At 50.5% G+C, this 14,400-nt stretch overlaps 1 protein-coding gene across 1 annotated transcript in view; it reads left to right on the forward strand.

The window, feature by feature from the left end:
• Positions 1–6,947, forward strand: part of LOC122365668 — a 36,851-nt gene extending 29,904 nt beyond the window's left edge. Inside the window, exons 9-12 of the mRNA XM_043337087.1 lie at positions 3,121–3,391; positions 3,610–3,645; positions 5,626–5,755; positions 6,544–6,947. Coding sequence (XP_043193022.1) covers positions 3,121–3,391; positions 3,610–3,645; positions 5,626–5,723 — 405 coding nt within the window. The 3' untranslated portion in view covers positions 5,724–5,755; positions 6,544–6,947. The remainder of the gene's footprint in view (positions 1–3,120; positions 3,392–3,609; positions 3,646–5,625; positions 5,756–6,543) is intronic.
• The last annotated feature ends 7,453 nt before the right edge of the window (positions 6,948–14,400 follow it).

Below are 14,400 nucleotides of genomic sequence, written 5' to 3' on the forward strand. Positions count from 1 at the left end.
ATGACGTCACCAGGGGTGGGGTGGGGTTGATCCGTCAGCCCGGTGTCACGGTTGGTAGGCGGTTCCAGCTGTCATCACCGGTCCGGAGACAATGGCTGCTAATGATTTACTGCCACCGGTGCCATGTGGACAGGGCGGGGCAACGCCGGTGGTCGGGGGATATGGGACACAGCTGCAATCAAACGGGGAAAAGTGGGTATTGCACTCAAACAGCTGCAATCTAACGGCGAAATGTGGACTGTGGAGCTGTTTGTTTGTAACAGTGTAATAAAACACTTCGTCTTTACCTTTCCCCTATTTGCTTTGGAGAACCTGCCGGCATAGATTAAATATTTGTTGATTTTTAACGGGACTTGAAACATTTGCCGTAATAAGAACTGGTTAAAATCGTAATATAATTTGGATATAGAAAGTATTCACTATTCATTATCAGTCATTTAACTATTGAATCAATCGCATAACACCTCACTTTCGCATTCAATATAACGGTGCCGGTTTCCGTGCTCCACACACACCAGACCGCCACTGCCCCGTCCAGTGCAGCCCGGTGGCAGCCGCGCGTTGGCCAACAGAACGAGTTTGGTGCCTAGTGTATCGGAGATTCCGTTCGCCTCAGTAGGCTATCAGCGGGATCGACGGATCAGCGGTGCCATGTGGCTGCAACTGACTGGGCCTTGCTGAATCGCATGCATACGCGAACTTTCGGCAGCCGGTTCCGTTCGGGGAAAACACGCCCACGCTCCACGAGCCGTGGCGAAATGCTAGTCGGTGTTTGGGGATGATTGATTCGATAAGCGGGGGCGTTACGATAGCATTAGGCCCAAAAGATTGTGGCTGCCTGTTGTTGAATATTTGTAAAACAGCTGCAGTTGACTGCTTTTGCAACTAAAACTGACCCCTCAGATGCTCAGTAATCCAACATTGGTGACCACCCTACTCGAGATGCTGCGACTTGATTAGATTTTATAACAGTGGTTCATTAAAGTTTAAAGGTCACATGGTCGCCAAGTTTTATCTAATAAGAGGTATAAAGTACCACCTTTTGAAATCGTTAGGCTGCAAGCATTTTCAAATCATACAATCGATAGGTATAAATGGCAAGACAGAGATACCCTTTAGAGGCGAACATAAAGGCCGACGTCATACAAATGCACGAACAACACGCATAAGTTTCAAGTTGAATTATTCGCTAGCATGTCCCAAAAAAAAATCCCTATAAAATCTAGCAAACGTGATTTTACGCCGGGACGTTATAGGCACTACTGCATAAAATACGGCGGTTATGATGTATAGCATCTCCATTTATCTTCATATTCTTGGGTTTATGATCGTGTTTTTGGCCTGTTGCGTTACAGCATCCGCCCGCAGGCAGGCAGGCAGACAGACAGACAGACAGACAGACAGACAGACAGACAAACAGACAGTTCGGTGACAGCGTTCGTTTAGTTGCGATCATGGTATTACGGACAATGTATTAAGCAGTGACGCAACACACCTGGTCGATACTAGGTATTATCTTTTTTCCATTCATGTGCATGCTATGTCAAAAATCAATAAACCACAAACGAATGGAGTCTGTTCCCTTTTCGGTACATCCCAACTATCCAATCCCTCCTCCTCCCCACGTTCATTTCTGCACGACCTTCATGCCGACCTGCAGCGTCCCTCTCGCCGGCCCCAGCCGGGCCGGTTTGGGCGATCGATAGTGCATTGCAGCGCCCTCCCCCCCCCCTCCCCCGCCGCAGTGCCGGTCCTGGCGCCCGTCGGTCGCGTCGCGTCGGTCTCGACGCTGTTAGGGAGAGAGACTGGGCACCGTCGTCTCTCAGAGGGGGGGGGGGGGGGTAACGAGACGCAGCGGGCGGTCATCAGGCGGTTTCAGGGGACTGAGTGGAGCTAGGTGGCTGAGAGAAGTGTTACAACAGATTTGGGACATGAGGCTAATAGACGACGTGGAGCAATTTGTACATAGGCCTCACATGGAGATACCGGCTCAGTCGAACGCAGCTCCCAATGTTATTGATCTGTGTCGGCAGGTGACTGACTTGATGAGAAAGGACTGTTCTTTTATTAATCATGCGCGCCGTCACAGCGACAATGTCATTATACCTAGCCATTGCTGCATTATTGAACTAGGTTAGCTGTTATTTCCTTGGTAAATATGCCAGTTTGTTGGGATCATCGATGATATCACAATGATGTGCACACGTGTACGGCCAAGCGAGTACAATAGATAGATGGGCTCAATAATGGATAAATAATCTTACGGTGAATTCAGGGGTGAGTTGACATTGGCAAGAGCCAAACAACCATACGGATTAACATTTCGCAATTTCTGTTTAAAAGTCAGATGATACCTCGAAGGCTAAATGAGTTGCGATGTTCGGCTGATATTCTTACGAATCACCTTTGTCAACACTGCCACGCTTCACGGGGTGCATGAATGCCGAGACATGAATCCACTCCCACGCACTTCGCTGGGACGTAGCAGTTGGTCTCGCAAATCACCGCCTGTCCACAGCGCCGTCATGGCTGTTTGCCGACACTCTGTCGCCATATTTACCCGGGAGAACCCTCTGAAACCGGCTGTGCGTTCGGTCGGCCCAGAGAAAAGGCCACTCGGGCCCGGCTGTTTGCCGTGTGACGGACAGAAGCTGCGCTGGGGTTCCGGCGGGGGAGTTTCTTCATACAGAGGAGGCAGGGTGCACCTAAAAAAGCCCCAGGTGGTACAGCGGTCTGTCTAACGGCGCGCACCTCCAAAGCTGCAGGCATGCATACGAATAGCATCGGATGTAGCAAGAGGCACATGACCGCTGTTATGATACGGGAGTGTAAATCCATTCACGTCTTGACCTTTTCTATCCCGTTTCTATTCAGCTTTTGTCTCACGGATTCTGGGACATGATTCCCTGCAGTCTCTTCTATAATGACATTCAACCCAACACAACAACACAGTCGTCACTTTTTACCATCGCTGCGACAAGTAGGTACCCCCCCCCCCCCCACACACACACACACTGCATAGCGCTTATCCTCCCCACACAACACCAAAGGGACGGATAGACAGAAGCGGCACTGTGCTCTGCTCATGATTTACATCGCGGCACTTTACATCCTCCCCAGACGGACGCCAACCGGCCGGTGGGGTACTGGCGAACCGCCTGGCTGGAGACGGTCATCCCCCTAGAGGAGGAGGAGGAGGACAGCTACGAGGACAAGAATGCCGCCGAGGACGATCTGGATGACGCCGCCGATGACGGCTACAACAGCCATCAGTACGTCATCCGCAAGCTGAAGCCTCAGTCGGAGTATGAGGTGAATGTCCTGGCGCAGAACAAACACGGATGGAGTAAACCGAGCGAAAAGTTCGTGTTCCGGACGGCACCAGGTTCAGGTGAGAGTAGGGGTGGAGAGAGAGAGAGAGAGAGAGAGAGAGAGAGAGAGAGAGAGAGAGAGAGAGAGAGAGAGAGAGAGAGAGAGAGAGAGAGAGAGAGAGAGAGAGATTCAGAGTGAGAGCGAGAGAAGGGGTGATTATTTTCATCATCCAAGAATGATGAAAATAATCACGACTTCAAATGCGTGGAAATGTAACAATTTCTTTTGTTTTCGCAGGAAAGGGCCCTGTTCGTCAGACCCAACATAACAGTGGTGAGTTCGTTCTGCATAAAATATGCAACCATACATGGCAATGATGTGTACATAAAAGACAATGGCGTGTAAAAGCACTCGTTCAGGTCCTCAGCAGACAGGGCCAAACCATGTTCACGCACCGCTCAGAAGCACGCAAACCCACGCAGTTGCGTTGCACAGTTGCACGGTGGCACGTTTCAGCGTGACAGGACTGATGGACCAGCAGTATGATGACAGGGGTGGTGGCCACCTGTTCGCCATTTGTCAATAGTGACACCAGTGTTCACAGTCCGAAAAGACCTTCACTTTGCGTGTGTGAAAAATGCTCGTCACGGAAACTGCATATGTAGATGAGTTGCAAAGCCCACTTCGAAGCACAGGTAACGCCTATAGCCAAGAGAGGCGTCGTTCCCAAAGACGAACCCCCAAATGGACGATTCCTGTTACGATATTTCATTTCAAAATTTAACTGCATGCTTTTTGTTACTGTCTGAGGACAATCTGTTATTGGGAATAACCTTCATATAATTTAAGTGCATGTCATGTGGTGTTCTGGCTGTAACTGCTCGCACTTCTTTTGTCGGACAGACCGACTTCATGGCACGTTATGGCAGTCATGGCATCATAAAACTCATGAACAGCGGAGGGGCCATCGTATAAACGAATTACACGTCGTGCTGTATCAAACTACCGTAGAAATTACGTGTAACTGAGATACTTACACAACATTCAGTGGGCCCTAATTGAGAAATAACATTCACTTACAGTGCCCGTCATTGTTTACAAACTGTAACTCGGGTGATTTGGATTATCATTATTTCGCAACCCTTCAGCGCCGTGTTACGCCACAGCAACGTAGTCGGAATGAATCCTTGCAAGCTGCAACAACATTGACGGTGGAGATGAATTACGGACGTCGGGAACTAAAAGTTGATAATCGGGAAATGTATAATATGATCGTTTCTGCGCATTGCGGCACAGCCTACCTTCCTGTATTGCATTGCGGCACAGCCTACCTACCAGAAGAAACAGTGCATTGCGGCACAGCCTACCTCTGCAGTGACAGTGTATTACGGCACAGCCTACCTACCGGTAGTGTATTGCGGCACAGCCTTCCTACAATCAGTGACAACTGACAATATATTGCGGCACAGCCTACCTACCTGCAGTGACAGTGTATTGCGGCACAGCCTACCTACCTACAGTACCATCGATAAAAGCCATGGTGATGATGGAAGCCGAACACCGAGCAAATATGGGCAAATGAGCAAAGCAAAGGGTGCGCATCGGATGTTCCCCATATACAAACTCTCATCATAGTGCTAATAAAGCATTCAATAGCAGGCTAATGAAAAAGTCATGGGCAGCGGCCGTCACGTCATATTACCATTAGATCCCGTCATTATTGGCTCTCGGGTACCACAGCGCATAATTAATCCAGTCAGAAATGAATCAAACTAGAATTAGCCTAAGCACTAGGAACAATATGCTGCATAACACATTATCAAGCATTTTCGTTCACTGGAAGACAAATAATTTAATTTTGAATGTCAAGAAGAGTGGTGCTGATTTGACATTAAATCCACATCACTTTTTATCGTGGTTCTGTTACAGTTACGACTTCACTCTGTGTATTTGGTTATGGGCTACTCTGAAACTCAGGATTTACTGCGGTCAATGGTCTCAATAAATCTCAAACAAAGCGTCGTCGAACCCACCAAACTCTGTATTGATCTTCCAAGAAACGCACGAGGCGTAGGACAGCGCTCGGTCCTCGGACCGCCCAAACGATGGGGACTTAGGCTGCACTTCTCGAGCTGCATTCGTCTCCATTAAAAAGACCGTCTCGATCCTACGAAACAGATATTTTTTTTCGGCGGTAGTCAGCAGAAACAACACGTAAAACATACATAATATTTATGTGGCTTATTTTTATGAAACTTCATAACCGTCGCCGTGTCTATCGTTTGACCACCTCCCTATCCGTCTCCCATTCAGCTGGCACCCTCGGTGGCGGCAATCCGGCGGTGTGCGCGCGTGCTGGCCCGGCCACCCTGCTGCTGGGGCTCGCCGCCGGCCTGCTGCTGCGGCCGTAACCCCGCTGGCCACCAGCTGAGTGGGCGCTAAGGTAAGTGGGGCAGCGCGCGGCGCGCGGTTTTTGCCGGGAGATTGTGTTTGGGAGCGGCCGCCGCAGGTGGGGGTTGTGATCGCACTCGTGTGTGACGGGTGTGATGTGTGGGAGGGTAAGGAGGGGTCCTCCACCGAGCCACCGTGGTCTGCTTCCTCACCATGGAGGGTCGGTGAGCACGGCTGGCTAGACACATAATTTGGCGCCATTCAGAGCGCTGATCGATCGCGGTACCTGGAATTGACGGGAAATGCGTCCAGGAACTAGCGTCAGACATAAGCTGTGGTTCCTAGATCGCGTGCCTGTGATATTCGCGAAGTGATCTGGACACCGGGGCGGCTGGGACGGGGCAAAGGTGTGATCTAGTGATAGATTCAGTGAAATTAAGGTAATTTGTGTCCAGGTGCGCTGAGCTGGTAAAAAGTATGCTCGAAGTGTTAACTGTATAGGTAAAATCGCTTACAAGTCCTGTCTTCAATGTGCTACTTGAAAACCTGAATTGATGCTTCTTTGGGTAAAATAAACCAATTTGTATGTCTTTTTCTTATGTTTAACATCGTTCCGATTTGTTAACATTTTTCTCACTTAAATTTATTACCGTGTCGTCCTACATACCCTTCCCAGCCTCACCCACTCCCACGAACGTTCTCCAGCTCCGTGACCCGTTTGACTCGCGTTTCCAGTCGTCACGTCCGGCCCCGTGCCGGGTGGTGTCACACAGCGTCACGTGACCCTGTCACCCCTCCGTCACCTCCGTGTGTCAGAGCCGTCACCTCTGTTTGTCACAGATCGCCGTCACACCCAGCCACCACTGTCCTGCGGTCAGACAGCGCCGACTGATCGCTGACCGCCGCCGGTGGCGTCTGGTTCCGTCTACCAACCACTGGTGGCTCATCACGGGCTGGCCAGAAGCCTGGCGGTCCTCAGACCCGGCCGAACCGGAAACCAGCAGGAGCCCTGACGGATCAACGGAGACTGGTCGGACAGTCAGTAGCCGCAGAGACGTCAGCAGTGATGGACCGAAAAGGGGGGATGTGCCGTGGGTGACAGAAAGCTGTGTGTGAGGGCGTGACGGGACTTTGTTAACCCTATTAGTGGCAGGGGGGGTTGTTTTTATCCACCCCTCAGGTTTTTCGGGAATATCTCCGAAACCGCTGAAGCTACGATGCTGAAATTTTCTGACTTTTCCTAAAACTAAATTGGGCACATTCCCTGAAAATTTCAAGTTCATAACTTTACCAGGGGCGGCTCCAGAGCACTGGGAATTGGGGGTCCTATTCGTGAAGCGAGTCATTTGGGCGAAGATCACGATGCTGCACCAGTTTTACGAACAGTGAATGAAAGGTATCATGTGATAACATATACAGTTATTGTGCATCCTCTTTTGACACGTTTTTGCCATAATAGGCGGATCCAGGCGTCCAAAAAGGGGGGTTATGTTTTACCTCCCAACATAGGTGCCCTGACACCGCCTATGCATGACCAATACAATTGTAGTCGTTCTCTCATAAGAAAATTGTAACATAACAAGACCATTACCACCCTTTTTAGAAACAGTACCAACAAAAACCTTATTTACTATACTTTTTGTGTACCCCCAATCTCAATGATCTGTATCCGCCTATGATTTTCGAAAATGCATATTTTTAGGATCCATGTGAATTCCTGGTTCATTCTCTATCGATCGGCAAAAGTTGCGTTAAGATTGGTTCAGAAACCTGGCCGTGATAAACAGTCTAAAATGTATCTGCAATTTGCCCGTTTTTACCCCCCTCTACCCCCCCCCCCCCCTATTGACATTTTTTAATTTTTATTTTTTAGAAATGTAGATCACGTTGAGCGAAAGCGAATGCCGTTTGAATTTTGAAAATCGGCCCGTTAGATCTCGAGATATCAAGGGGGGGTCGTAAACAGCCACCCCTGCCACTAATAGGGGGTAGCCAGGAGCCTGCCACTAATAGGGTTAAACCGACAGGCGAGGGAATGGTATGCGTGATAGAGCTTAGTTCAAACACCCAAATGTGGGATTGAATGAAGCTCCCTTACGACATCCATTCGACCGTCGACGTCGTAAAAGACTGTCCCTAGCTCCTGCTTATTTATTGCTACGAACTGCGTCTGTATACTCTCTAATAACTGCATCTCTTCAGCAGCAATAGCCAATAGGTATAAGCATTCGACCGTCAATAGTTCCTTGAATCAAACCTTGATTCAGCCTGGGAACTATTTCGGACGGTCGATTCTCAGCTGGTGGGCTTGAAATGTCGTTTGGCACGGTGTTCCGCGGCTTATTTGTGCAGCGCGGCCGTTGTGAAACACATGATCATGTGCTTATCTTTGAATGTGAGCTTTGCGAGGCTTCCAAGAAGTAGGCTTTCATCGGGCGAGATGTTTCGGCAGCCCATGGCTTATACTGTGTGGCGATAACATAAAGAAGAAGGTGGCATTGCTGAGGGATGTAAAAGCACACAAAGTGCGTGTCTGATCGGCTTAAATCAATAAGCTGATGGTCTCAGACGTCAGAAGCACACATTGCTGGGACTCTAAAATGCTCGAGCTTACATACATGACAGCCAGCATATGATGTTTGAGTTTAGAGCTGTATGGAAAGGCATCAAAACTCTCAGCTCTTAGCTCACCATAACCCCACTGCACCGTGACACGTGAGGTACCCTGTAGTCTGTACCATGGAACTGCACTAATAGGACGTATCTGCTAAGGTGGGAACGGTGAAACGCCAAGCGGGTGCATCACTAAAAACTCTGCATGTTAGCGCAATTATTGCACGGCAGCGTAATTACATTAACAAGGTTTAACAGTCGTGATGATCCCCACATGGTAATTATTGCAGGTGGTCACAACATTGCTCCACTTAGCAGTACAATGTAATCACTCAGTTGCATCATCATATCACGCGGGATAAATAAAAAATGGCGACAGCCGACCCTTTTAAATGCGGTCCTAAATTGAGGTGTGTCGCTGTTCCTGTGCAGTTGGTCGTCAGTGTACCGTTGCACGCCAACCACAAAACGAGGGCAGATTGTAATAGGGAGGAAAATGGGGACGCCAATAGGTGGTAGAGTGAGCGAGTGAGACGGTCTTTGCTAGTAATGACGCGGTTTCCAGCGTATGCAAGCATCCATTCGATGTAAATTTTCTTTAAAAACGGTAAATGATCCCTGAGATGATCCATAAGGCTCTTAGCTATTTTACAGATACGCATACCAGCACGTGCCTAAACACGGAGATGTGATTTAGTGATGGTATCTGTGTGATGCGTCACTTGGCTGACCACTTAACAGAGGACAGTAAATCGGTAATGGACTTTTATAGCCGTGGTCGTGTGACCTTCGTGGCAAATAAGTGCCGCCATGGACATTTAACGGCCATTGTATTCAGCCCCTAGAATCGCACCCGAGATAAAATCTTCGTGTCATCTTCACAGCTCTCCGAATTCAGCCGAACTTTTAGTGAGAAGCTCACCATAAGGATACGGAAAAGGTGGGCTTTACAATCTTTTCTTTCAAGGCCAGATTGTGGCGTAGATCAAATTTCAGTCACATTATCGTCGCTCGTAATCCAACCGTTTAAGACTTGCTTAAGGCTGCTGCAAGTGTTTAGCTGCTGGTTTGGTGACTAAGCACTTTACGACAGCCATGTATAGAGAATCAGATAGTCCATCTGCATGCTGCATAGTTAGTTCACATTTGGACCGGTTGTTAATCTCTCTCAGTTACCGACGTCAGGTATCTAACTACACCTCTTAGAACGGTAAATACAACACTCATTTAGACACACCACGTGATAGCAATGCATTTGCACGGTCTTTTTAGTACCTACATATTATACACGACATAAATGCCTGTATCTTAGCACTGTGTTAAGCAGCTCCCATGTCCCAGCTAAGGCACACACGACCAGCCCTAGCCTTGGAGCGGGAGATCAGAGCAATCAGAGCCGACTGGAGACGGTCCCAGGCATAGGCGCGGGAGCCGGGGGGGCAGTGGGGGCAGCTTGCCCCCCCCAACTCTGGGGCCGTGGGGGCGGTGCCCCCACAGCTTTGAGACGGAATACCACACTTTTTTTGCAAATGTTTTCTTTTTTTGTTGAAAAATCCGAGGGGCGAAAAATAAGTGGCCTAAAACCGGTGAGAAACCTAGATTTGGGGGTACCCTAGGTTAATCTCTATTATGGTGTGCCCCCCCAGTCGGAAAGTAGTTCCCGCGCCCCTGGTCCCAGGTGCCGACAGACCCGCGATGAAAGGGTCTGAGCGCTGCCGCTTTGTCATGCCAATGGGCTGTCACCAGCTCAAAGGGAGCTGGGAGGAGATCAAACACCAGATAGGGTGTGGAGGTGAGCAGCTCAGAGTGGGCCAGGGCGGTCCGTTTCTGGACCGTGGGAGGCAAAGGATAAAAAACGAGATCGACGCGACTGGTGCGAAGAAAACGTTTACCAATAGCGCATACTACGATAACGTAACTTGAAATACAGTATCTCACGATGAGTTAAAATGCAGATAGCTAATGATTGTACCATACAATACATCGCAATACATTACAATACAAATCAACGGTCGTTGAGCGTACATAGACACTAAAAAAGCAAAACGTTCACAACGTAGCTAGATCTTGAGCGTTTTAAATGACCAGGGAACTGACATTCAGGCGTCACACCGTAGGACAGCTAACTCGTTAATGTCCAGCACTTGCATACTTTACACATAGAAAGTGTGAGCGATTCGCATACCACCGGCCACTTAGCCACCTTAAATTTGCCAACCTGTCAAACTGTCACTTCCTATCTACGCGGAACAAGATTGTCAAGGATGCCAGTGGATGAAGTGACAGAGAAGGACACTGGCAGCATGAGCTGTTCCAGGACGCGCTTTAGTGCGGTTGTCAGACTGACAAGATATGAAACCGACACACACTCCGCTGGTCACTCTCCCACTCCCGTCTCAACTCCTGTCGTCTGTCGCTAGAACCGTCTGCCGTGTGGGTACCGAGTACCAATGGTTCCATTGGTACTCGGTACCACAGTTCCTGGGATGGGCACTGCAGAAGGACTGACGGTGAGCTGACAGCAGCGGCCAGTGCACATAATGGATCGACAGACTCCGGGGCCATCCATCAGTGACCATCGGGCGCCGCGTCTGCTTCTTTTCAAACAGATCACCGAACGCAGTCGGCCATTGTTCGCTCATAGGTCGGTATAGCCCTCTCTCTTTCTCTCTCTCTCTCTCTCTCTCTCTCTCTCTCTCTCTCTCTCTCTCTCTCTCTCTCTCTCTCTCTCTCTCTCTCTCTCTCTCTCTCCCCCTCCGTCCCTCCGTCCTTCCCTCTCTCTCCCCTCTCTTACTCTCTCTCCTCTCTCTCTCCCTCTTTCTCTTTCTCTCTCTCTCTCTCTCTCTCTCTCTCTCTCTCTTTCTCTCTCTCTCTGCACTGCGCAATCACAATCATACGCCCCCTCACGCGCTGTAATACTGATAGGCCACCTTCACGGTCATCATTTCAATCAAAAGCCGCTCTTTGCACGTAGGCACCTCCTCACACATTGAAGGTGGCTCGATTCAGCGCCGTGCACTGCACTCGCCACGCACTGCAGCGCACAATGGGCCTGTCCTCCGAATGACCGCCAGGCCAGGCCGCCGCGCCCCTTGCAGCCTTCTGCGCACAGTCGTGAGCCGAAACAGGGGAGGGAGGTCGAAAGGAAGGAGGGAGGCGCAGGAAGAGACGGGGAAAACTTGCGTGTCATTGCAGGCAGGTCTGGCGGTTTCTGGACTGGGGTGAGGTGTACCAGTGAGCACTCGGTTACTGAAGAAGCCACCGTCTATGCGTTCGATTGTGCGTGCAGTACTGATGAGTGCCGTTCCCAGCCTAGACAGGAGGGCGGGTGCGAAGGAGTGGCCTGGGGCAGGTGAATGAGTGTGTGTGTGTGTGAGGAATAAGTGAGATCGATGAGAGAATGTGGATAGCTGATTACCTCCTTTGAGTAACGATATTAGAACGTTTGCAATATAAACATTGTAAATTGGCCCTGCAGCAACGAAACCCAGGAGGATTGTGAATGGTGTAAAGTGAATGGTGTAATGGTGTATTGTGAATGCCATACATCTTCAACCACTGTTGAAAATGTATGACATCCGTTTGCTTGTTTTGATCACACTTGAAGCGGACGTCGAACATCACACACCTTGTTATCGTGTTGTAAAAACGCCGTCAATCCTCTGTTAAACGCGGCGCATTTGTAAACGATCCGGCTACAGCTTTCATAAAGCCTATGCAGCACAAAGCAAACAACATTTGTTCGCCCGCCTACCGACACCGCGCTGACCTCGGCCCCGTGTCACCTCCGACCCTCGTTGACCCTCTCCGCCCCTCTCTCTCCTCTCTCCTCTTCAGTACAGGTCACAACTCCCCACGACACCTCTCCTCCCCCTCCACCGGCACAGACTCTCCCCTCTTACCCAACATGTTGCTCACTCGACGATGGACGTAAGCAACGGGGCTGACTGCAGCCGAACAAGCTACATCAACTGAGCTGGCCTCAGCAAAGGGCCAACCAAACTAGGCACAGAAAAACCAACAACTTATGCCATAGTAGATGGACAACTGAGCCAGTGGGCTAGCCATAGTATGCCAGCAGCAGCGCTGAGATGAGCTGAGCTACTGAGATTCTCCGTTGCTGAGCTACTGAGCTACTCTCTGCTGAGCTGAGCCATGGCTCAGCTTGCATGCACTTGCAGCACAGAGCTGCAGGCCGCGGCACTCGGGTCTGTCTCTGAGCGCGGCGATGGAGCCGGTCGTGCCCGCTCGTAATTGGGTCACGGCTTGCATCTCGTCCCGCACGCCGCTCCATTATTAGCCAGTGATGGATGGCCTTTGTAGGTGGTATAACTGATCGGTACAGTACCGGCTGCAGTCTATGAGAAGCCAAGAGGTGGTGGTGATTAATTCTGCCCATGCACCTTGACGTCTGTGTCTCAAAGCCGAACGATTGGCATCACATTTGTCCGGAGAGCAGCCTTGATCGATGTCCGTCCGATAGCCGTTACTCTGCACATCTTTTATGGTGAAGATGCTTCTTCATCCTCACCTTTCAAACTCGTGTTAGTTGGCGGCAAACGAGTTCACATTTCATATCAGTTCGGACGGGAGCAATATCTCGATCTGACAATGAACAATGAACAATAGCCCCAAGTGTGGCTGACGTCTGGTGAATGGCCGCGTCAAATCCTGATCGCCTCTTTAGTGATGGTCATGCTGCCGTGACGGGAGATCACGAAGGTCGGGATAGAGCGGCCGCTCGAGGCACGGTGGGCTACCTGCTTCCCGAGCCGCGAGGTGATGTCGATTGAAAGGGATCAGAGATAGGCACTGGATGCAGCGCGGGCGAGGTTGCTAACTCGGCAGAACTTCGGTGCTTAGGGAATAGCTAGCTTACAGCACTGGTGGACACGCGATCTGCCCCGAATTTACTCTCACTGCGCGCCAATGAGAATCTGTGTGATATTTACCCCCCGGCCGGTGCTGCTTTCACCGCTGTTTGAATCGGTAACCAGATCAGGCGGCGCTCACGCATGTACGAGCTCGTAATAAGATGGGTCTCGCGGCTGAGTATAAATTTCCATAATTACTGGTGTGCGTCTCCAAAACACGAGTATGGAGCCAGCCCTAACCCGGATGCCAGTCAGCTGAGGCATGCATTACAGCGCGACTTCTGCGGGCCCTCCGAAGTGCGCAGCGTGATGCGTAGATCAGATATACAGGCGGTGTGCGCTGTATACAATATCAGTTATGTGAGCATACGTACACGCAAGTGCATCCATTCGTTATACGTACAACGCAAAGTCAGCACAAAAATGGATTAAATGCGCCTACATGCATATGGGTAATCTCTAACACAAAAGAATTGACTGGTATCTCAGTAACATATTGTAGGCTGCAGGCTCAGTAAGGCTTTCATCGGTACACTTTATCGTCCCATAAACGGTTCATAAACAGGGCAGAAACATCAAGCTGGTCCATAAATGAAGATGTAAAACATTGCACCGCTGCAGACCGCACCATCGTTTGATACTGACCCCCGCAGAGTTAGTCTCTGGGCCGACTGATCTGCAGGGTGCAGAGTTCATGAGCCGCCACTGAGCTCCTAAGCTGTCACTGAGTTTCTGAGCCGTCGCTCTCACTCACTGAGTTCTGTTGAGCCGTCGCAGTTCCGCGGCGCTGCCCCGGACAGGTTCCAACTGGTAGTGATAACTGCGGACAGGGTGAGATCACTCGGGGTGCGGCCACCCACCCACAGTCACTGACGTCACCCAGGGGGGGGGGCGACCCACCCACCCGTTCGGACCACTGAGTCACCCACCAGCCGCCGGCCACCCCACCGCACCTGAAATAGCACCCGCCGCACCCACGGCACCCACATACACCCACCCCCGCACTCACCACGGAGACATCTCGCGGCTCCGGCCGACCTCTGGGCTCTGACGACTTCCAGTCGCCGCCGCAGTGGCGACCGCATCTGATACCCATTCTTCGAGCTGTCAGCGGCAGGCACGGACGGCGGGGGCGCCGCTGCCGGTAAATCGGCCTCCCGCGCCAGTCGGCCACGGCGGTGGCGGTGTGGGCGGGATGGGTCGCAGGCCA

This window comes from Amphibalanus amphitrite, unplaced genomic scaffold (genome assembly GCF_019059575.1).
Source record: "Amphibalanus amphitrite isolate SeventyFive unplaced genomic scaffold, NRLGWU_Aamphi_draft 000756F_arrow, whole genome shotgun sequence".
NCBI lineage: Eukaryota > Metazoa > Arthropoda > Thecostraca > Balanomorpha > Balanidae > Amphibalanus > Amphibalanus amphitrite.